This window comes from Syngnathus leptorhynchus, chromosome 17, assembly GCF_054491065.1.
Source record: "Syngnathus leptorhynchus isolate UIUO chromosome 17, UIUO_Slep, whole genome shotgun sequence".
NCBI classification, from domain to species: domain Eukaryota; kingdom Metazoa; phylum Chordata; class Actinopteri; order Syngnathiformes; family Syngnathidae; genus Syngnathus; species Syngnathus leptorhynchus.
Window position 1 is genome coordinate 8417412 of NC_141211.1, and position 25380 is coordinate 8442791.

Below are 25380 nucleotides of genomic sequence, written 5' to 3' on the forward strand. Positions count from 1 at the left end.
TACAAGTGCACAGATACTGCTTTCAGTCCTGAAATTGCCCAAACTATAATTGATTAAAACCTTTGAGAGGGACGAAAGGACAACAAAGGAGAGCGACAATCCGACAGACGGCAAGTGATGTTTGGAGGAGACAGCGGGAAAAACTCCGGCCATCCGGCAGAATTTTAATTACTGCACGCGGCAGCACTTCTCACAGACTAATCTCCTCCACGGTAGGATTTATGGCCACTACTGATGCTGACAAAGTGATCGCTTGAGGAGAGATAAAACATTACAAAATAAAGCATGATACAGCCGACACTTGCAGCAATGTTGTTTCAATGTTTATCACCCTTAAGTGAATTGCTTATCTACATGTTGCTATTATTTCATATCATAGTGAGTATCTGTGTATTTCTATGTGTTTTAACTCAAAACATTTTGGCACATGAATGGGGGATGAAGAGTTCGACTTCACAGGGAAGGTTTCTTTCACGCTACTTTCCAAGATGTTGTGAGACTGACCGGCACAGCAAGGACCTAGATTAGATGTATAATGATTGACCCCATACTGCTTTTTTTAATTTGAAAAGACGGGGGTGAAAGTTTTGTGAGTGGATGGCCAGTGAAGCGTTAACCTCTATTACTACATAAAAAGAAGAAAATTTTGGAAATCATTTGTTTGGGACAAAAAAAAATAAATAAAAAGGAAGCATGCGAGAAGGCAAAATGATGGATTCCCCACCGCTGTGTAATTTCCAAGACCTGCAGTCAGGACACCCGCTTCACCCCTGTTTTCACTTCTTGACATTTCTATTATTGAGAGGCAGCAACAGTAAGATAGTCTGCTTCTGCAGCCGCACAATATCCGCTAAGACTTAATCCTGCTGGTATTTCACTAGCCTTCTCTTCGTCCTCACACACCAAACTATTTGATTTCTAATCCATTTCAGATTGGATTAGCACACTGTACTTTCTTGGAAATGTTGGTCTCATCAGTAGTAATCATGCATGTCATTTTTCTTTTTTTTTGCTGTTAGATGGATTAAAAGGAGGTTGCTTTGCTCGTAGGATGTAAACAGACACTGATAAGGGATCTGCTCTGAAACTTCCAAATCATCTATGCGACTTGGTCACACTCCCCGTTTTTATTTCCACCGTTACGGCCCATCACACTTACTCAAATGATCAAGGGCATTAACTGAATTGCAGTAGAGTTTTGCCCCGCCTCTAAACAAATCAGAGTCACAGCCAGTCGGCGTTGCTTTTAATTTCACACTCCAAAGTCAATTTCACAGCTCACAATTCTCATATGTTTACATGCAAAGTATCTCATCTCTTTTATTAGTGGCACCTTCTGGCTACCTCACAGTGAAAATACTCTCACAATGTCATAATCTGTTTTGTATTTGTTTCAATATTCCTTGTGCTAAGGAGGGTGGTCTAAATAATGTGAGGACAAGTCGTTTGTTTTTAAAGAGGAGCAACATAGTTGCTTTCAAATAAGCAATTATAAGGGAACTCACATTGTACGCTCCACAAATTGTGTTTTACAAAATGAGAGTAGATGGGCTGAAACTAAACTCAACAAATGATGAATTCTCCGACTAAGCTCCATGTTCCTTCTATCCTTTTTTAGCTTTCTTCAATGAGTTGATTTCTGGCTATAGGGAAACCCGCTACCAGTTTAACAAATGGGAAGAAACAGGATCATTACTGGAAAAATCAGAATATATAGTTGTGAGATCAAAATTAGATACCAGAGCCCCTCTGGTGGCGCGTCTGACTAAGAATAGAAACACAAACATCTGCTCACAAATCTTCTGAACTAAACAAAGAGAGAAATCTAACGCGAGCACTATTAAAGCGTGCCGCACTTAACCATTCCACTGCATCTTACAGACTTGGCGTCATCTTTCCAGTAACAAAAACAATAGAATTATATTATTTGCATGTAGAAACGTACCTCATAACAGGGTGGGTAATTGCTCAATTGCGTATCTAGATTGTATTTGGTTTTGTTCTGTATTATCTTGTTTTCTTGTGGCTTGTTTCATGTCCGTCTCATTGGGGTTTTCTGTCCACCTGTTCTCATCAGCGCCGTCCGTCCCTTACGGCTACCAATCAGATCGCTCGGCCGCTTGTGTCTTCTCCAGGTGTTCCTTGTCTCGTCAGCTGTCTCGTATTCAGTTCTCTGCTTCCGTTAGCTTGTTGTTGGATCATTCTTTCCGTTTGTTGTACCTTCTTCGTGTCCTAATGAGTATTGTGTGATTGTTCATTTGTGATTTTGACTTGGGTTGGTTTGGACTTTGATTTAGTTTTTGATGATCCCAAAGTGTTCACAATTCGATAAAATATGTCTTTGCTCGTGTTGTGTGTGGGAGTATCATAATGCGAGTGACTCAACCTTTAAACTTGCATCCAATTTGAGGAGGGAGCAGAGTGTGCGCACTGAAGATGCATCTGTAGAAATCCAATTTGAATTGCATTTCAAAATACCTCCACAGATAGTTTGGCTCAGTCTAGTAAAGAATAGGTCTCATAGGATTTTTGCTGTTCAGACTTCAAGCAAGCTGGATATGGACTAAATAAATAAATTAAATAAATATAAAAATATATATATATAGAGATATATAGATATAGATAGATATATAGATATATATATAGATATATAGATATATAGATATAGATATATATAGATATAGATATAAATAGAGTTGATTTGGGACCGGCAGAATGTGAATAAAGACTTGGCATGCTCAATGCTTTCTTTTATATCTGACCAAACACTGCAATTATATGACAAAAGGTAAAATTAACCTGTATGGAGTACTGGATATAATGTAAAAATCAACATGTCATCAATATTCATATTATGCCTGACATATGAATAAAGATTTGGCATCTCAATGCATTTTTAAAACAGACCAAACATTGCAATTACATGGCAAAATGTAAAATAACCTGTAGGCAGTACTGCATATAATTTAGGATACATAATGCCTTCAATATTCATATTTTCTGACATTTCTCACAGACTATTTTAAACAATTCCTAACTCTACCCGTATAGTCACCCCCCTCCTATAAGCAATCATCAGGGTTGAATCTCATTCTCATCTTCCCAGATAAATTGAAACTTTGAAGCCAGTTTTGTAATAAATACATTGCAGTACAGGTACTTTGCACATGATTGGACAGGATTGAGTAGCTCAGGCATGTCATTTCTGAATCATCAAATACAACCAGAGCAATCATAAAAACATAACAACCCTGGAGAGAAGATCTGGAGAGGAAATTTCCGAGTCGCTGCAAAATGTTACTTGTTTCAGAACCGCATCAAAACAGTTGCTTATTTGATGGAGACATATTTGTTCAGTGGGGTGAAGCTAGCCTGCGGTTAAAGGAGCACGCCGGCGATTGTAAGTTAGTCTGAAACTGGGTGGTAGAAATTAATGAGCAACGCACATTTCTGTGGTTAGAATAGGCAACCCTCAAGCTAATTTATGAAATGCATGTAATCTTACTTCCTCTATGCTGTTTGCCGCCAGGATAAAAGGAAATGCGGCTTATACGGCAATATACCCGGAGGCAATCAGACATAAACGTTCGTATCAAATGCAGAACCATTGTTGTCATGAAAATAAAGAGTAATGAAATCAAAATGAGCTAAGACGTTTATATGACGGTTGTTCCCTTCCACACACTGAGGAAAACATTCGACTCCATTGTATTCAAAAAGCCTGAAGCAGGGATTACTGCCTTCCTGGTTTGTGTCCTATCCAAATCCCCTTTGCTTCTTTTTAAATGTAGTGTTTGTGCTCCAAAATAAAACAAGGTGAAGGAAGAAGCCCCTATTTTCAACAAGCCTAGACAGCAGGCACGGGTTCATCCTGGGGGATCGCCTCACTGATTTCCCTTCAGCCCCCGCGGCCGGCTTTGCAAGCCACAAGGCAAGTTTCAAGGGCTCTCATTACCGCCACGTCCATGTAAAGCTGCTCACAGCCGCCTGAAGCTGTCTGCACAAGAACCCAAAATTGAGAGCTACAGCAAGAATGATGGATAACCTTGTCGGGGATACAGATGGCTCCTACAGGGGAGGGGGTCTCCCCTTGGGAAGAATCATCCGGGTACGGGACCACATGTTGACGGGCCGTTTTCTTGCTGAATAACATACGGTCGCACGGTGCCATCTATAAAAAGGCCACGGACGAAACAAGACAACCCGCGAGAAGCATATAATCAATAAAATGAGGCTCCCTGTGTATCGAGGCAATACTCAAAGGTGCAATTATGATTTTTTTCAGCACTCGTTAGAAAAAAAACACATCCACGCTCGTGGCATTGTTATGTATGGAGGGGGGGACGATCGATCACAGGGCAAACTAACACTCAGCTCTTGATTATATACTATATCATGTACTGTAGATATAATTTTCTTTGCAAAATTGCTCAGTTTTACAACAATAACTGAAGATATACGTTATGCATTTTTAGAAAAATGGACCTACCTGGAATCATATCGACATGTCTCATAATGTCCAGCATTGATTCCCATCATGTCACTTGCTCTGTTTGAAATTGGTTTAACAAGGAAGGATCCATTTTAAAGATGGAAGCCACCTTTTTAACAGCATATTCAATTCAAATACATGTAAGTCTTTCAGTTTGAAAAAGGTTTGTAATGGTAGATCACGGGGGGGGAAATCATTTGAAAATTCAAAAAATAACAATGAATAAAATATGTATTTAAGCACCATCTTGTCAAAGTTACATTTTCAATGCAGCAGGGCTCGTTGCTACTACTTAAAAGGCCATCACCGAGCCCACGGAATGTCGAGGGCAACGAGACTTTACGTCGTCGCGGCACATGAATTGATATGTCCGAATCAAAACACACCCAGGAACCACTAGTTGTAATTCAGGACGGCCATAAATAAATCTTCACCGCGATTGGTTGGATGGACTCAAGAGGACATGCACTGTATGTCACTTTGATTTAGGGGACTGGAGGGTGGCTGGTAATAGAGTGCACACGTTTGACGAGGGCCTCGAGGTCACGTGTCTTTGAGTCCTGCCCTTTGAATAAGCCTCGCCTCGCCTCGCCTGCCCTGCCTTGCTCGTTGTTACAGGTGAGGCTAATCAGAGACATTGGCATTGGGTCCATGCGGTGGGACCTGAATAAAACATGAAGCAAAAAAATTTAATCAAGGCGAGGGCATCTGCCGCAGTCTCTGGCTGCCGGTACGACCACGCCGGCTATTCACCACATGTGTCCTCATACTAATGACAAGCCTAAAAGGAGGCAGAGGGCAACCTCTTCTCATAATCAAAGTGTTTTTATTCATGACATGTCTATTAATTAGTTTGGAATAGTCAGCACTATGTGCTCAGGAGAATTTAAATTGGCTGAAAAGGATTTGCCCTTTCTCAGACGAGCCAATGATTTCTTGGCACGCCTTTTGCAACAGAGAGGGACAAAGAGTCGGTTGGCGCTTGTAGATGAGAAGACAAGGACAGAGTAAGGGGCGGGCGTCTTTCTGTCTGCCGGTTGTCTGTCCGTCTGGCCTCTCACTTGCTCTTTCACCGGGAGTGACGCGCACGCAGACCTCATAAATCACCGTTGCCAGTGAAATTGAAACCGTCACTGGTATTGGTCCAGTTCAAATATACGTACAGTTCTGTATCACACCAAGGTACATAGTTTATTGTATATCGGTTGGATTAAAGTCACAAAAAGGAATACCACAAACTCCACCCAAAGTAATAACTGACGTACCAACTTCTGTTCAAAGATGCCATAAATGTATTAATTGTTGGTTTACCGTAATTTGTCAAAAAAACGTAGATTTTTTGGTTAAAAAAATTCTTGAAAATTAAGGGGGTAGTATTATTATATACGGGTACGGAAAAATAATAATTTGACAAAATGTTGCTTTTTAAATTGGTGTCTAAATATTTGGAAACACTTGAAACACCTGAACACTTTTGATTAATCCAGGTTTGGGTAACCTTCAATTTAGCACACCACAGCTTGCAAAATTAAAATTCTGTGGCGTATCCCATTACAACAAAGCGCAACCCTAATTATTGCAAAAAAGGCCTTTGAAGTATGTATTTCCTCTTGTCATATCAAAAAGTAGTTTTGTACGATACATACGTACATAAATAGATGCTTCCACTTCAAGCAGGACTTAATTATATGTCTTCCGTGATGGATTAATCGCTGTCCTCTGCGAGTCTCCTCCGCAGACAAAAAACGATTAATGCCTTCCTATGTCTGCTGTCATTAGTGCAGTACTCAGACCTCCCCGTGACAATACCACCTGAGCAATTTTTCTCATTCAAAATGTGTCAAATTTGATGCAAGAACAATAGAGCATTATAATCAAGAGGAAAAAAAATCGACGTGCAATATTGACGCTTGTCAAGACGTAATCTACAGTGATATTTTAGTCACGCTAGATGACGAAACAGGAGACTAATTGTTTGCTAAATCTCATTTCATACTCCCAATGTGAAATCAGGCAGGCACGCGGAGCAACATGCAACAATGGCCTGGCTCGCTGCGTAACACCAAATTATCTTTCCCTAGGCTTAATTATTCATTAGGCAAACATAATTCATTTAAGACGCTTCTCTCACAAGGGAGCTTTAAAATAAAGGCCAAGAAGGACAGTGTTACGCTTAATGATTAACTCAACGTAGTATTGAGCCAAGATGCTGCTACGGTCTGAAAGTTTTAGTAGCTTACCAATTGTGGCCAAGAATTTTCTGAGGCTCATTACGCTAAAAACTGCTTAAACCTACAAGTAGAGTATTGCATGAAGCTGCATTAAACAAAACAAAACAAAACAAAAAACGCTCAGTATCCTCTTCCACGACAACAGATTCATGCGATTAAGAGGAACCTGCTTTATTTTCCGGCCTGCAATTGAACACATCATTTAGCAAACCCTCTGGCTTGTCTTCAAGGACTGTGGGTGTTTGTGACAATATCGCTGAATACATCTCTTTTCCTCCACTGCATCTCCAGGTCCCACACGTTTACCAAGAGAGATGGCTAATTATACACAGTGAGCACAAAGACACCAACTTTGCCCTCCGTTGTCCTCTTCATCTTCCCATCCCTCCCTCGATGTTCGGGACTCTAGCGAAAGCATCTTAGCGAGACAGCGTGGGCTTTGATCTGTCTTCTATACGCTGCTGAGCTTTCAGATCAATCAGATGCATGGCGGGTTTGTCTTCGCTAACAATTCCGCGGGGAGCCCGAGACAAAGAGCAAACATACGAAAAGTGCCTTTCGAGATCCATTTGCAGTAATGACGCAGCTGTCTGTCGGCTGAATTTGCGGATTGACCCTTTTTCATGTTTCATCCTTTTGGGCTGCTCCATTCCTAATAATCTTTACGGTCTTCTTTCTACAAAGTGTTTTCATCATTTTATTAATATTTTTGATCATGGTATCGCTCGTCCTCTTACAGATTAGGCCATGTCTTCATTTATTTTTTCCAAGAACATTTGTTTGAAGTTGTTTCTAGCCACCATTACCATGGAAACAAATGTTTAATTTCATGTACGAGCTGTATTTACATGACAAATTGGGGGGGCAAAGAAGTGGTTCTACTGGGGTACAAAACATGGATTATGTGTGTATTGTAAAAGCTGTGTACAGGTTGACCGAAACGATGTTACCGTGAGCCCCCCCCCCCCCTCCACGTGCTTCATTTCGTCACTACCATATATGTGATTCCACACAAAGAGCCAGCATTCCTGGATCTCAGCCAGGAATGGTCCCTGCAGCCCCTCAGCTGAAGCAGCTTTGTCAAACTCAGTTAGCTGCCTCCGAGGGGAAACACCTCCTTTCACAGTAATTCTCCGACTATTCACCTCATGCCCCTGCCTCTCCCTCAGCCATCTCATCAATCCACATGGCAACAAAGGTAAACAGCATCACACCTTCCAGATAGGCCTTTGCTGTTTTGTTGACACGATGTATGTGCGAGCCACCCACACCTCGGGTGAGCGGCTCACAGGACAAACTGTGCTTCATTTACTGAAGGTAATTGCACTGGAGCCAAGCGGTGCAGAGATATACTTATTTATTGATATATTTACTTTTCCCCCGCTTTTCTAAAACTTTGACAGGACTTGTTTACTCAATGGAAGAATGTGATTTGACAGAGACTCATCACAAAAGACAAACTGAGAGTGAAAATGGGAGTGACAGTAGCCTTGATTGTGTGAACCTGGACATTATTGAACATCACTTGGGCTTGAAAGAGAAAAAGTAGAGGGAAGGAAGAAACTTGACACTAGGTTACTGTAAATATGAATTTTCAGTCGCTATAAAAGACAATTCCATACTTGTCATGACGTTTTTTTTAAATATTGCTTTTTTTTTGGCGTATAAACAGCACTCGCTCCAAATCTTCAGCTTGCTGTCGCTATGACAACTACCTGCCTTCATACACACACACCCGTGATGCAATGGTGCTGCGGTCAGAACAAGGAATTCACTCTGGTCAGCCAAGTAATGTCGGTTTCATCGCATCGTGTGGACTTTCAGGAAGTTAATGATAGATATATGCTTTCATCTTCAAATCCCAAAATCCAAAATGGTGTTGAACAGGTGGCTGTTTGACTTTGACCTGCTGTGTCTTCCTGGCCTTTATGTTTGGAACATTGGAGCCTCTGCCCCAGGTTTCTCTGGAAACTGCTTTGTGAGTGTGACACGATTTATGCTGATGCTTTACCGGGCCCAACACATTTGAACTGCCAACAATCGAGTTATAACGAAAAAGAAATAACTGCAAGTAAATTGTATCAGTATGGTTTCAGTGAATAATTGTCATTTTAAAGTGTCTTTTGTGTCAACGTTGTTCTACTTTCTCAACTATTCAACACTCCTAATTTCAGCATGTGGGGAGAAATAACTTGTCAAACTATAAATAAAAAGCTCTCAGCGCTGGTGTTTAATAAAAAAAGAAATACATGATTATTTCTCCCATCTTTCCTGAGTTCTCTTGTTTTTTGGGGGGGGGTTGTTCTTAAAGGGATAATATCAAATTGGTTACATTTTTGTTTGCTTTTCAAAGTGTTCATGTAAAATAGGGCAACAATGTTTGTTGGATTGTGAAACATCAGAGGTCAGAACCATAAATGTCAAATAAAGAGACACTAAACGAATCCATTTCATGCATCATTAACTATACTGCATCCTATTTGTCCTATTCATCTAAAAAAGTATCTCATATATTTTTTAATATTTGTCTTATTCAAGTCGATTTCTGATGAGTGGTAGGTGGCAGCCTTATTTACCAGCCTCCACTCCTTCAAGTTCAACAAATCAGCTTTACCTGTAGATTTGCTCTTCTGTTATTTCTTCAGTCCTCATGACTCACTCGTGTCCACTAGTTGAGTGGGCTTCAATGCAACTGTTCTTGCTCTTGTTCATGTCTACACTCACGCTCACTGGTTTACAATGACATTTTTACTCAACCTCAGCCAATCATCAGCACTCACGCGGTTGCCATGTGCCCCTCGTTGAAGTCACATCATAAATCAATAACACAAAGCTATCATTGCGCTAGCAGCGTCATGCTACATGCTACCGCCTTTGCATGTCGTCAGCACGGGTTTGCTTCCAGGCCAGGAATAATATATGGGTGGGTTGTGTCAGGAAGGGCATCTGGTGTAAAAAAACGTGCCAAACAAATCATCAGTGACTTGCTGTGGCGGCGCCTGATGGGAAAGGCCCAAAGTCATAACAACAAGAAATTCATCATGATTGCCCAGATTTTTCTGAAAATGGCATTTGCTGTTCAGCATGTGAGTGTGTGTTGTATTAATAGACGTACAGAACAAATCCCTTCATCATTTGCATAATGAATTGAATTTTACAACATGGTTTGCGCATGATATTGTTGAGACGTCCTCGCAATTTAGCCCAACCACTTCTGAGTTCAACCGCTATGCCTTCATTTGAAGTGTGACCTTTAAAGTTTGCTGTTAAGAGAATCACACGAGGGAGTATTAAATTGATATAAAACATTCATCGTCGTCTCGGTTTACTGTGCCCGCGCTGCGTGAAAGGCCGTGTCCTTGGCAAGAATCGGCTCTTACTGTCACAATCCCTTTTCATCTGTTTGCTTTTATAATTCAGATGTAATCCCAGCACACACACAGAGCAAGTCTTCATGAAGTGAATTTTGCGTACGCTCCTCTTGGCAAGCTGCCGAGCTGTGTTTAGTTACTGATGTCTGGGTTAAATAAGTCAAACAGGGTTCTGAAATGTTCTACAATAATTAGCAAATATTCAACTTCAAAATCTGAGGGTCTACTTTTTTTTCCACCAGATGGAAGGAGATCACATTTTTAAAAGGGGGAACTGAAGGACTTTATGACAGAATTTTAGCATTTTGTTAACCACATTTATATCTTCCCCACTCTGGGGTCAGAAAATGTATTCCCGCACACAAAGCCTTTGAAACAAAATCTCTGGTCATATGAAAGTGTGTCGGCAGCCTGTTAAGTGAAGTTGAAAAGTGCAAACGTGTCCAAAAGTATCCACACATCCTTAGGACTTCACTGGAAAACACCGTAATGTTGTTACTCTGCGATATTCGACCGAAAAGTCGAGTCATGAGGTAAATTATCGGAAACCCCAAATATGAAACTGCTGCCACGCCGTGCTGTCAGAAGCTTTGATGTGATTCCAATTGATGCCATCTCTATAAACAGCACTCCAGCAGCGATGAGGCCATTTCCGATTCTATGTGTGTAACCCGACTAGCATTGTGACGACTGAGGTCAATCCACAATGCAGCCGGTGTTGTGTTATTTGTCACGTCTTTCCTCAAATGTCAGCCGGTGTTTACTTTATAAGCAAAAAAAAAAGAGGAGGTACGGAAACACAATCGCATTCCACATAAATGTCATGATCTCACTGGAAAAGTTTGGTTCACGGAATATATACAAAATGTCACCGTTCCGTAACATACCTCTGTGATTGAGGTACATTGCTTCATAGCAAATTAGTCGTTTTTATATGCACCACAAATGACAAATGTAATGTCAGCAGTATCATCATAAGCACAAAAAGATCCTGCTTTGCAGTCAGCACTTTGGTCCACCTGCGTGGCAGCTGTTCCCTTGCTCACTAATCCATTCTTTAGCCATGAGTTTTTCTTCAAAGGCATCTTGCTGCTCTGACAGATGGAAACCATGACAATGAGCCAGCTTTCAATCACTAGCACAGGCACCAGTCTCGCTTGCGACCGACAGACAACCGCCCGACCACGCAGCAGTTGCCCAGAGTGGTAATGTTCGATACGTTTCGAGACGGGGGTCGATGTGAGAACCTCTAAATTATACAAAAGGCTCCCGGGGGGGACCTCATTTCAATACATCTCACCAAAGTGAGACTCAAAGACATCGCAGCCTGATGACTGCGTGGGTTTTGTCTGGACTCAAAACACCAGCTGGAAGATTGAACTGAAATGGATTGATGGCATACCTACAGTGCTGTTCTTCACAATGGCATTCTGGTAACACGCTGTCTTCAATATACCGTATTTTTCGGATTATAAATCGCAGATTTTTTTCATAGTTTGGGTGGGGGGGGGGGGCAATTTATACTCAGGACTTTTATGTGAATTTTTTTCACAAATTTTCAAAATTCAAAAACCCGCGATGTAGTGAAACCGCGATGTCGCAAGGTGGATTACTGTAATTTGAACTGCAGGTGATGTCAGCGGCGCGGCGGTTGTTTACATAAAGAACAAAGGATTTGATCACGGGATGACGAAGCTGACGAAGGGCCCCACGTTTGAAGGATTTCATGATTTGAAGTGACACAAGGTTTGAAAAACCTGTTATTTATGTTATAGTTATTTGATATATTTTATTTCGTGTAGCAACTTGTATATGTTTTTATCGTTACAGTTCAGTAGTTGTTGGCTCGTTGAACTCTTGTTAAATAAAGAGCCGTTTACCAAACCCACGTCTTTCCTGGTACTTTGTTAACGCTACAATATAGTTATATACTAGATCTGTGCGGACGAGGAATTTGATCGATGGATTTAATGATTTGGAGTGACACAGATGGTTTGATAATATTGTTGTTATATGATGGTTATTTGAAATATACTTTATATATCGTTATACGGGTCCGTGTAATAATTAGAAATGCAACTCACGACAAGTCTGACGTCAGCGGCACGGCGCATACGCGGCATTGTTTACATAAAGGACAATCGATGGATTTAATGAATTGGAGTGACACAGATGGTTTGATAAACATATTATTTATGTAATAGTTATTTGAATAACTGAATGTTACGTCAGGCCTGTTCTCAGCTCCTCGTTTGTGTATATGTCACATTACCATACCGTATAGTTTAGGCTGTTGTTGCTGGTTCATGTCTGTTCTTGGTGTTGGATTTTGACACATTTGCCCCAAAAGTGCGACTTATACTCCGGTGCGATTTATATACGTATGTCTTTTTTTCACTTTATTGTGCATTTTATGGCTGGTGCGACTTCTACTCCAGAGCGACTTTTAGTTCGAAAAATACGGTACACTTTTTGTGATTGAATTTCGAACTAGCTACTTCCTGGTCCCAAATGTTGAGAAATATAAATTGCTTCAGAGCAGTTTGTGTTCACTTTCTGGTTCAGTTTACGCCAATGCTAAACTTAGTAATACATCCATTCAATCGAACTGACACCACACCTCTCACATTCATTTTTTTTGCACTGAAAATATACCTCTTTGTGAAAAGATCCCTTCCTAAAAAGGAACAACTCATGGTATGTATTTAGATCGTATCAGACTGTGGTAAAATGCTTTGTAGTTTTACCAAAGTAATACATCACACTAAATCTGATCTAAACAGCTGTGAAAGGAGTGGAGAAAGGGTGGGGGTGTTTAAATTAAAAGTTTCTTGAGACCCTACACACTTTCTTCTCTTGTTTGTCTTAACTATTTTCAATTACTCATGGCGATACAATTCCCTTCCTTGATCTATCCACAACACTGTTATCTTTCTCTACTACTTATAATATGTTTACTCATCCCGATGAATTCAATTACATCTTTTCAGAGGAAATTACTGCGGGGGCGGCACCACCCGCCAGAGGTCAGGACTAACGGTGAATACTAAAACTACTCCCCCAAACACATTACACAGCCTATTACCTGCTGCTTTCCACACAGCGCTGAGCCACCCCACATGCGCCTTCCCGCCGCCACAGATGAAATGCTTTCTAGATGGAATCTGGCATAGAGAAGAGGGGATGAGTGCAGGCGCTGTCCCCAAGCCTAATCGTTTCAGAGAGGCATCCCCATTCCAGCCACAAAGCACGCCAGTCCAGATTAGAGAGGTGTGTTCACAGACAGGCTGAGCGTGAAAGGTGCAGAAAGCTGCCTTGGCCTGAGGGAGCGGCGACCGGGTTCTCCTTTTTCTTTTGCCACCCAGCGCCGTCGATTGGGTGCCGGGCCAACGGCAACGCAGGTGGAAAGCAAGTTGATGTGCTGCCTTGACAAAGTGATCTCTTCATTTACACCTGTTATTTGTACACAAAATAGGAAGGTTTGAAACAGGACGGATCCTCCCGGTGTGGCCAAGCAGTTTCGGAGAATACCCAATCGCCAATAGATTAGGGCACATATAGACTAACAGTGATTCACACTCACAATCACATTTATGAAAGATTTAGAGACTTTGAAACATTTGACCCAAGATGCATTTTTGGTCAATGTGGAAAGAAGTCCGAGCATCTTGATAAAACTCACAAGCGTGAGGAGAATTCGCAAACCCCGGCACGGGTGGACCCGAGTTGAGATTTAAACCCAGAACGCTTTGACGAACCACAGAGTTGCCAGTTTCATTTTTTTTCACTCTTGTGTTTTGCGGTGACTCAGGAGATGATTGCAGTGAGTCAAACGATTGGCTCTTGCAGAAACCTCTCGCGTAATTATCTGGAACCCATTTTAGGCCCATCCAATCTGTGAGACTGATTATACAAACAGGAGAGAAATGCTTTTGGGGGAAAAACCCGTTTCTTCTCTCTACAATGGGTTCTACACCAGCGGCAAGCCATCATTATCGCCATTAGAATCGAGATATATAAATGGAATACACTCCAGAGTTGGTTGCCAAAAAAAAGAACATCTATCAAAATAAATGGCCTTTCGAGTTGAGCATTGAGAATCAAAAATCCAGAGGACCCGGCAGGAACCAACGTTCGGGTTCTCCAGCAATCATTCGGATTCAGAAGTCTGGTGCTAAATTTTCATTCCAAATTGTTCTCCAAGCTTGATCTATGCGCCACCCTCCCTTACCATTGAGCGGCGAGATCACTGAGGTTCATTTAACCGTGAGATACATTTTCCACCGTGAGAATCCAAAAGCATCCCCGCCAAAATATTTTTTGCCATTTGACAAATAAACCTTCACACTCCATGCGGCGAAGACTCAAATTAGGATGCATGCAACATTCTGGTGGAGCGAGAGAGGCATTTGCACATGAAGAGATGAAAATGAGTCGCATTCAGCCAAGCTGTGAGCTCCACCAAGGAGGCGGTGAAAGAGACGGAGACTAGCACAGAAAGGGGCCGAGGAAGGCCTTCGCTGCAGCCTTGCAGGGCTTCCTGGCGTAATGACTCTCATTTAGAAGTGACAGGGCTTGGTCAAATTAAACTAATTATGACAGCACACAGATGCTGAATAGCCCTTGATGAACTTAATCACCAGCAATCCAACAAACAGGTGTTGCGTGATTTCTGTTACCTCCCCTCAAATTACGGGCGACGCCGCTTGAAGAAACGGCAAGAATCATTTTCTATTCAACCCCTAAAACGCTCCAAAATGCGGAACTTGAAATGTTGCAAATAACACATTCAGTTAGTCACAAAGCCCGTTGATAGACGTAAAATACCATAAAAGGAATATTCAGTGGGAATTTGACCTTCAAAATAACAAATTCACAACCATTGTATGATTTGCCAGCTTGTGGTAAAGGGAATTTAAAATTTGCCATTCCGACTCCAGATGACCTCTTTTTGTTGTAGAATATTCCTGGACCAGCCACGACATCTTAACATTTCTACTCAGAGTTAAACAATAAAGTCAATCAGCTAGTGCGATCAATTTGTCAGTGAACAAATGCACATTGGCCACCGTTCATTTGTATTTAGCACAGTGATTGAAAAGTAAATTAGCGTGTGGGAGGAGCCCTGGAGAAAACCTTTTTTTTTTTGCGACTAGAACATGGCCAAGTAATGAATAACCTTTGTCAATCTACTAATGCCTCATCCGGTATGAGGAAATGGATCCTGCCCTTAAACAACGGAGGCAGACGTTATTATTAGCATGTGAATTACAAGCCTCCATCTTGGAGACATTTTTTATACCTTGAGTGGGATGTCACGGAGAGCACCGTCAACTGCTCATAACTCATTTAATGAGCTTTAGGATAGATAAAACATGCCTGACTCTCTGACTCCCAGCACACCGCTGACCATTGTTAACTGGAAGCCATAATGTGTCGGCATAAAGATAATAGGCTCGTCTGAATGCCGTTAAACTTTATAAAACTCTAAAAGTGGCTTTGCAGGGCTGATGAAAATTCAAATGTCTATTAAGATTTTAATAGACCTGATGATATGAATATGCAGCTTCTTTCCAATACGACAATAATTCTTTCTTGGAATTTTTAAAGGAATATATTTGTTATTGTTTCTGGAATTTACGCCAGGTTCCTGAGAACTTTTTATTGTATTTTGACTTGTTTTATTCAGTTAGTTTCATTTTTAGAGCAAGTTTATAATTTATTATTCATGCGTGTGTGTGTGTGTGTGTGTGTGTGTGTGTGTGTGTGTGTGTGTGTGTGTGTGTGTGTGTGTGTGTGTAAATATGTATGTATGTATATATGTATATATAACTAATTATTCACATATTCTGCATGTCATGATGTCACAGAGTGTCTCGCTTATCAAGCTCATTAAGTTATCAAGGCAAATATTTTAGATGACTATCCTCTTCTTTCTGCAACGACAATAAAAATGTGATGCCACGACTTTGAATAAAAACAAGCTGAAGCAAAGCAAACTAATTAACAAGAGGTGCTATGAAAGCATTGTTGATTAGCTGTGTACATCGTTACAAGTTTGTTGCTTTATGCTCTCAATTATATATTGTTTCTAGTTTTTGATTTATTTGTTATTTCTTGGTATGACAGAAACTGTTGATTGATGGCCTACATGAACAGTGTTAAGTGAAGAGACCTGAGTTCATTAAGTGGGTGGGTTAATAAAGAGCCCTCCTGTAGTAGCAGTAGTAGTTGCTGTGAGTGGTTTGTCAACAGAGCTGATTTCGTCCTCGATTTTCTATTTTATTTTATTTTATTTTGATCCACAAGTTTGGTGCAATTGCAAGGGTTTCATGCAAGTACCTCCTCCTCTATGGCTACTCTGCCAACAAAGTTAATAAAATCTTAAGACCAAACACGTAAATAAACAGGTAGCAAACTGAGTTAACTTGCATACATGCGAAGCAAACCCAAGCATGCACATTATTTTACCTTTGTGAAATATGAAAAACCTTGGTGATTAAAAATTGAAAAACTATGAGCGAGCTTTGCCGACTAAGCGGCAAATTCACTAATGGAACATGTACAATTTTCTTTTTGCCTCCTGCATTTTCCTTGTCCCTGGAGGTTTGAGTGCTGAACACACGGCGCAGGTGTGTTCCAGGGGCTGAAAACACTCAATTATTCCTCCATCTACCTCAACGACCATCGCGGGTTCTGCATTCGCATTTACTCAATCAAACATTTCAGAAAATGTCTGTTAAGGGTAATAATACAAGCGATTGCATTTGCACTTGGGTAGAAAGTCTAGTCGCGGAATAGAGCACATTTCCTCCACCTGATATTCAATCAGTGGGGGTTTTGTTTTGTTGATACTGTCATATATTGTGGCAGGCGCTGCACTCCAATTGCACCTCATTTTAGATGGGCTGAGATTGGGCCAACGCAATATGAATTCCTTTTCGCTGCTCTTATATTGTTTAGTTTTAGACCTATTTTCTCATTTTGAGCATGAGGCAGGAAAGGCTGCACTTAAATAGGGTTTCACAAAGCAACACTCAAAGAATGGCATCCATTCACAGAGATCTGCTTTTGAACTGGAGAGGTTTTTCTAATTAATACACCACCATTTTAAGGGGAAGATAGCGAACTGCTTCGCTTTTAAATATGTCGTGATTTTCTGACGAAATGACGGCACTCGTGTTGCATAGATTTCAAATTGAGAAGGACGTCATTCTAAAAGAGTGCTGGTTGTAAGGATGAAGACGAGGGCAGATGCACAATAGAAAAATAATTAGGACGAGGCCACCGTGCGTGAATCAATCGCCGCTTCCCACAAGCACTCAACTGTGTCAAACAGCTTGGTCAATAATCTTCAGCAATTCCTGAGGATTAACGTCTTATTACCGAACACCGTCTGTCACACAGACCTCAGCGGCCAAATAAGTAGGCACCCTGGCTTCTATTTTTTTCTGTACTCCATTCAACTCACAAACACCCCCTTTTGTCAAATTGATCGACAATGCAAGGTTGACCACAATAGCCCGTTTGATTGATTTGTGGCCAATTAAAATGAGTTTCTTGGAGTGTTTTGCTTTATTAAAGAGTCTTGGCGTGTTTTGATGGACAGGAAGCAACTGAGCGTTTCACCCCCTGGCTGTATAAAGATCAATTTGTAGTAATATTTAATAGAATATTTGTAAAATTTTGCTTGCAATGGAGTCGGTGGATTTTTTTTTTCTGTTCACTTTGGGAGTTTATCATCCTTTAGCAATCAGTATTTGAGTGACAGTGATCCACATTTATTATATGTGTGTAAAGGCAAAGTGCTGAAAAATGTTTAAATAGATTTGTATGTTGGATTATATTGTTCTATTCTGTTTAGCACCATGACTTTAGTCTGTACAGATGATGAATCAATATCCATTCTTGATGAGCCATTAAGTTTGGGGAACACGTCAATGGATGAATTTAAAATGCAGGTTTAGCTTTCTTCTCTGTAATTCGGTTTCATTTAGTTGACACTTTTGTATAGTTGTTTATATTTAGTATATATTTATGACGAGACATTCAAGAACAAGTCAGCAGATGACTTTTTAAAACACAAGTTTAGCTTCCTTATATCAAAATCTGGTTTCATTTGCTCAGCTTGGTCTATATATTTTTTTTTTTAAACAAAATGCCCAATGTTTGTTTTTTCACGTGTTATTGTAACATCAAAAAAATAAATACACATTAAAGATAGCCCGGCTTGCTTCGTTATAGACATCAACACCGTGGACAGCGCCGTTGTTTTGTTAGACTCACGGACAACATCCGAAACAAAGTGCACGCAAGTTCGTACCTCGTCCGCGGCTCGTGGTCACCGCAGCTGCGAGAAGCCACACCGCCAGCATGGTCGTCAACGTGCCAGCTCGTCTTGTACAATTCATCTCTTCTTAAATCGAGGGCGCGCGGCTGCAAAATAACGTCCTTGTGTCGGAGGAGCGGAGTAGCGGGGGGGAAAAAAAAAAAAAAAAAAACAGGAGAGAGCAACGCGGGGAAAGCAACCCGTGAGATTTGAAGGTCCGTAAAAAAAATGCAAAGTTGAATCCCTGACGCTTTTTGGCCGCTTCACTTGGTTGATTTGGCCGTGAGACGACGGGCGATAATAATCAAGTGAAACGCGGAGGTCCTGGTTTAATTCGGACGCTCACTAAGCGGATTGTGGCTGCGAGAGCTGGCGGCACATTGGACGAAGACAGCAGAGCGAGTCGGCAGCACCAAGGACAGCTCCTACTCCTAGCGTCAGAAGACGGTACAACCTCTGTGGAGGTTTTTTTTTTTGGTGGCGGTGGGGGGCTTCGCCGTGCCTTTGTATCGCCGGACACACCACTAGGAACGCGTGGCTACTTACAATCGAGCAAGCTTTTCTGTTTTAATGGCCCTTCTCACAAGTGTCATCTTGTCAGTACAATTGTAAATAGCAAAAAAGAAACATTGGGAGGATATCAGGGTTCAATTGCATTTAGGTTTTAGCAAGGCTGGCAACTAGACACTGATGGGCAATTGTCATTTTTTTCAGCTATTTTTTAAAGCATTTTTTCACATAGGTGACTCATAAAGTGCAGGTACTTGGAAACACAATATTTTCCAGTTAAGATGGAAAACCAAACAGACCAATTTTGGATATGTTACCTTGAGTGTAATTAAATTATGTTTGTATGAGGGTAGGACATGTATACAGAGAGAGAGAGAGAGAGAGAGAGAGAGAGAGAGAGAGAGAGAGAGAGAGATGACTGTCTATACTCTGATTGAGAAAACTTTATTTGTCTCCGGGGGGGCCAATTAAGGGAGCAGAGAGCAGTACAGTCATTAACGCAAGTTTACAACAAAAGTGTCAAAACTACGGGAGAAACTATCGATACATTCCATTTCAATGCACAGAAAAAAGAAATGATTGTGGAATAACAAAGGGTTGAATAAGTCACACAAGGACTAACTTTGGCCACTCCTTCCGTTGCTGTTTTACATCTGACCTTGTTGTCATCACCCATCTACACCAGATTTTTAAATAGCAGCTTGATGGTCTTAATGGTTTTTTGTGACCAATGGACGTTTTGAATCTCATGGAAATGGCTATGACTGCCGTACATTGAGTCTTCTTGACTTATGACCTCCCAGTCAAGCCCTGGCGAGTGACACAATCGATTTCCCTGAAAAATCGATATTACTAACGGTGTGATATCATTTGTCAAGGGCTATTTGTGAAAGACTCATCAGCTTGCGGCATATCATAAAATAACCCGAATGCATTCATCACTTAGCTCCAGTTTTTATTGGGTGGTCAACTGTAACAGGAGAAATAAATCATTCAAGAGGTGCTGCCTTTCAAACATATTCTGTGTTTTGTCACTTGGACAGCACATTGTGCACTCATGATATGCATTCTAAAAACCAAAATAAAAGCAAATTAGGAGACAAGACCAGAGAGGAAAACATGGATGGGAATAAAGGCACCAGAGAGAACTTATTGAAGATACCAAAATAGCATCTGCAAGCAGATGCTATTTTAAAAATAGACCACTCTTTAGAACAAATCATGTATCAAGTAGATGAATAAAAAGCACACCTGCTCGCTTGGTTTTTTTTTTTTTTTTTTTTTACCATCAAGCCAGACTGATGGATACATTTCACGCTAGATGACTGCACCTCTGCTCTTTCAGTTTTACCCAAATACACCATCATTGCATGACCGTTCTTTTCAACTTTCTATCACTATTTTTTTTGTTTCTCGTTATTTTGTTCTCCGAAAGAATATCGTAACTTCGCCTCGGTTGTAACACATTGATGCCTTGAAGCAGCTTTAAGGTCTAGCTGGCAGCCAGATGCTTGCAGCCAAGCTTCCATTCTGTTAATGGTGTGGGGGCGAGCAGTTAATGAAAATCAGCCCCTTGAAATGAAATGACCAATGTCCCAAGGTAATGAGGCACACTGCAGCAGTGAGCCTTTACAAGCATTAAGGTAATTTCATATGGCAGGATAATGTAAAAACATCTTATGATGCTGATTAAGTAGCGAAGGACTGACGGATTATTACATGCTCAACTAACAAATACACTGACTACTGACTCAGAGCGGTGACTGCGATATTCAGCTGGACTACTGGCTCCAAGCGATGGCTTGCCAAATGCGATCAATGGGGTCCCGTCCCACACGGAGCTTCAAATTACAGCCTGTAGTAATGTTCCTCAATATCCCAGTCACAAGACTCACAAATGAATGCAGGGCTAATCAGACCGCATTACAGTCAGAGTATGACGTTGTGACCTCTTTTAGCCGGCAATCAAAATGATTGTCCTAAAATCACCGCCACGCTGCTGTAACACCTCCATTAGACGACATCTGCCTTGCACAAGAGGCAACCGTGACAGGTTGTTTGTTTGATAATGGTGGTTCTAAGAATGCTACTACTTGCAAATACCACATGAATACATTGGCTGGCAGCTAAGAGACAACAAAGCTGTTTACAGAAACAGAACTCAAGACCACATGCAAGAAATGCTTACCTTATTCACTGCCAGTGACAGCTATAGATGTCAAAGTTCCATTCAGAACTGGGTTGGCAATGAATGAGTTAATGTCAATACTGAGAGTAGAAACCAATCAAGGAGAGGAAATCCGGATTATATTTTGCCAGAAAGTCAAATCTTCTGCATATGCATGAGAAAATGCACAGTCTTTGCAAATGTACCACTAATAACCCAAATCATACCACATCACATGGCAATATTAAGACTTGAGCACTTCAATGATCTGGCAATGGATTTTTTCTGATGATATGACTGCTAAAAGAAGTACCAAGTTGTGATGTGTTAAACACTACACAATTGATTGTGCATGAGAATATGCAAATTCAAGTTTTTTTCCCAAACAAAACTGCTGGTCATTCTCTCTGCATAACCAGGTGAATTGGTGGGCGGAGTCTCCGAGCCACATCTACATGACTGCACACCTGCCGGCAATCCACCGGCCCTGCTTGTCTGCATTCAGAGTAGGCAAGTATTTAGGTTCAGCCCCAGATGAAGAAAGCTTTCTTGTTTGCCATTCTGCCATAACTCTGCTATCGAGTACTATTTTTTTCCCCTGGTTTTCCTCCGCTCAGTGTAGCAGTAACTCTTTTTTTATTTTTTTATTTACATCTGCATGGTGGTCACACTTGCGGAGACGACGGGCCTCTTACATTTTTTTTTCACTGATGGGAATGGGCTTCCATACTACTGAGCCACAGACAACAAACCAACGACAACAAAACAATTTTAACGGGAGTGAATGTCAATTTCTTTGTTTCAAAGTAAACAAAGGCAACGGCAGAGCACTTGTTTTGATTTAACTCTGAATGACGTGTCATCTCAGAGTACAAAGTGTACTGAAATGTTGTACCGAAATAGATCAGAAAAAATTGTTTGCCTGGTTTTATTCTTTTTCTCAATGTCTATAGTGGTGCATCTAGACTTTTTTTTTTTTCAGGTGGGATTCATATACAGTGTCAGTGTTTTATTTATATAAACCGTATTTTGGTTGAAGAGAGGCAGTCTCATAGAAGAACATAAATAAAATAAGGTCAGAGTTGACTCATTCTGCCGGCTGCTGATTTTTTTCCTTCTCCGGAACCAGAAAATCCTCCAGGCTTTTACATATTTAATAGACGATATTGGAAAATGAGACAATAGAACAATAAGGAAGGAAACCAAACTAATAATTGGATGTAATATATTGTGTTGTTAGCTATGCATGTGTTTTTATTTCCTTTCTTTTTCCTCTGATGAATGCATTTTGATTAAATGCATGCGAGTCAGTACAAATGTCTAAAAAGCAAAGAAGCTAATGGAGAGTGAATAAGTAATTAGAGTGGGCAGTCAACGTGTTACAAAAGCACAAAATATAGAATATCAATGTGCCAAAAGAAAGGCTGCAAGAATAGCCTGAATCTGTTATTTTGTTGCATCTTTGCTCAGGAGATGCTGCCCCTCATCACTCATGCGTACAAAGGCCTCATAAATATTGTTTGTGCAAATGTGCAAATTGGCAATATGGTATTCTTTGACTGGGTGGGGGGGGGAGGTTCCATGTTTACTGATGAGAATCAAAAATCATTCTTTAATTAAGTGGTGTTTTTATTTCTTATCTGCCTCATGCTGGCCATTACTGGAATAACCCCATTTCCACCTTCAAGTCAAATGCCTTGTTTCTATCAGGCTTTATCAATATATCAGAGCAGTTTGTAAGTACGTGTTGGATTTCTTCCTTCTGTTAATTGCAGTTCCTTATTAGCATGTGGAGTAAAGAGGAGGGGGGGCATAACAACCTCTGAGCAGGTTCGCTGCACACAAGACAGCTTCTTCTCCGCATCCGTTTTCGGAGGGAGCAAAGCAATTGTGTATGAGGCTTTACTTGACCTTTGACCTCAAAACCTTCACATCTGCTTTTGTAACTCTTGACAACAAGACAGACTGCGCCCCCCCCCCCCCCCCCTTCCCCATCATTACGCCAATCTGACGCCTCGGGAGCAGCACCGGTCCCACTCGTGCAGAGTTTTGCCAATAGATTCAGCAGTCTATGATAATGAGCCCAAAAGGATTCCAATGCGCCACGCTGTCACTTTGATGACTCTGAAATTAACACTGTGCAGGACATGTTCAACACCTGCTGTAATAACATTCACGATAGAAGGAATATGCCAACAGTAATATTAGTACGGGAACATTGTTGTCACCCTTCTTGTCAATTGTAATTAGAAGTGTGGTGCCACCAGGAATTCTTTGTTGCTTTATTACTATTCGGCCACTGAGGAGATCATCTTGAGGCTTATGTCTGTTTTTACCATTGGCCAAAAGTAAGGAAGTTGTGATCGGGGGATTTCCACAAAGCATGGGCACACATTAACGCGCATAAACGTTTTGACAGAGGCTTTGACATGTTGTACCACACTTGAACATACACACCGCCGTTCACTCTCAGTAGCCCACAGCGCACCCCTCCCTCTCCTTGACCTTCTCTTTTCATTAGTCAGAGCGTGTCCGTGCCTCTGAGCATGCTGATGCTGTGCACTGCTCCAAGGCTGCATTTATCATGATGATAAAGCACTCTCAGGCAACAGCCCGGCCCTCTCAAGGCTAGCGGAAGCAATGCCTGACAAGTGACAAGTCACACAAAGCTCCCCACTTTCTTTATCCTCCCCCGCCAGGTGTCATCTATACAGTGCGCAGTGCTCTGCTCGGTCACAGGTTGTCGATTTATGTCACCCGACCTCCTAATGAGAAGTTAAAAGAAGGTGGCGTGATTGTGCAAGAAGCCATTTTGCTACACGTCCGATACATCCAATGTGTTCTTATGAGGTGGATAGTGTCGCTCATTTGGTCACACCTCTAAAAGGCACACATGAACACACTTTGGAGGTTTGATTCAGAATGCTGTATGTAAAATGTCACAAAAATATCACAAAAATAATTCACCAAACGTTTGATTTCAGTCCAAACAGAACTAAAAATGGAAGACTGAGATACTCAGTTTGAATTGAAAAAAAAAAAAAAAAAAGTTCAGATAATTTATTTTCAGTTCCTGTAGGGGAAGAGAAGTTGTGTTGATTAAATTGAGTTTAGTTGAATTGATTGTCTGAAAGAGTGAGTGTGTCAAGAAGATGTATTGGGATAGAATGGCCACCAAGTCTGGTTGTGCAGTCGCAGAAGGTATGATTTCCAAATCTGTCCGAGAACGGTATTGGAAGCTTGAGGAGAATTTGGATGCAGTAATGGCTTTTAGATTGAAGGATTTGCAGCTTCGTGAATAGACAGAGTGCTTGGTCCAAGCACGCTCCACAAATCAGTCATCCATCGCATATCCAACAAATGTATTATGGGACGTGATTTTACTGAATATTCTTTCATCATATTTCATTCATATTCCTGCTACTTCTTACTTTGCACCATGCACTGTTCTGTCCATCCATCTGTTTTCTATATTGTCTATCCTGTTCAGCATCACGGGGAGCTGGAGCCTCTCCCAGCTGGCAAGTTCAAATCTGGGCTGGCCGTTAGTTGATTACATGGCACATAAAAAGAAGTGTGTGTGTGTGTGTGTGTGTGTGTGTGTGTGTGTTTTCACTCCATTCCACCCCCCCCCCCCAAAAAAAAGCAAAGGTTTGCGCAAGACTGCTATGACAAAGCTAAAAAGAGACCTAACTCATTGCTTGTGCAGTTTATAAATGTTGTCAGAATGTGAAAGTTTGACTCTGGAACACATCCTTTTTATAGATATATTTTCCTATGGGAAAAATAATTCCTAAACTATTTGGAGATCAACCACCCACTGTGGACAAATTGTGTAATTGTAGCAGATCAGAGAGCAGAAGTCAACATCAACAATCTGCTGGATCAGATGGAGTGCGAACAATGGCGCTTTCTTCATTTTGGACGGCTCCCAGAAGACCACTCGGACTACTCTCACCACTTTCATGTGCAATACTTAAATCTGGATCATGCTAATAGCATGGTTGGTTTATAGCTGCTGTCGCTGTCATACCACTACAAAGGCATCCTTGCTGCTACAATATGAGCAATTCCACTAACAAGACAATGATCCAATTAGTCACATTTGGTTTTCCTCTGTTATTTTCTTGCGACTCTCTTACAAATTTAATTCAAATTCTCTGTTATTAAACGACAATTTTATTAAAGAACGTTTGACTGGGATTCAGAAGTGAAAGGCTGATGGAAATGAAAAGGCTCAAAAGGAAATAGAAATATGACATCCTTAATTGCTAGGAGGG

At 41.0% G+C, this 25380-nt stretch overlaps 1 protein-coding gene across 3 annotated transcripts in view; it reads right to left on the reverse strand.

Moving 5' to 3' along the window:
- LOC147043617 (seizure protein 6 homolog) overlaps positions 1-21442 on the reverse strand; it is a 53865-nt gene extending 32423 nt beyond the window's left edge. The window contains exon 1 of one of the 3 annotated variants that reach the window (XM_085936447.1): positions 21122-21442. Coding sequence is in view for 1 of the 3 variants with exons in the window: in XM_085936443.1 (XP_085792569.1) it covers positions 18418-18505 (88 nt within the window). In the remaining 2 variants the exon portion in view is untranslated. Of the gene's footprint in view, positions 1-1945; positions 2181-18417; positions 18506-21121 lie in introns of those variants that run through there. The other 2 variants (XM_085936443.1, XM_085936446.1) reach the window with 2 other exon arrangements.
- Positions 21443-25380: the final 3938 nt, after the last annotated feature.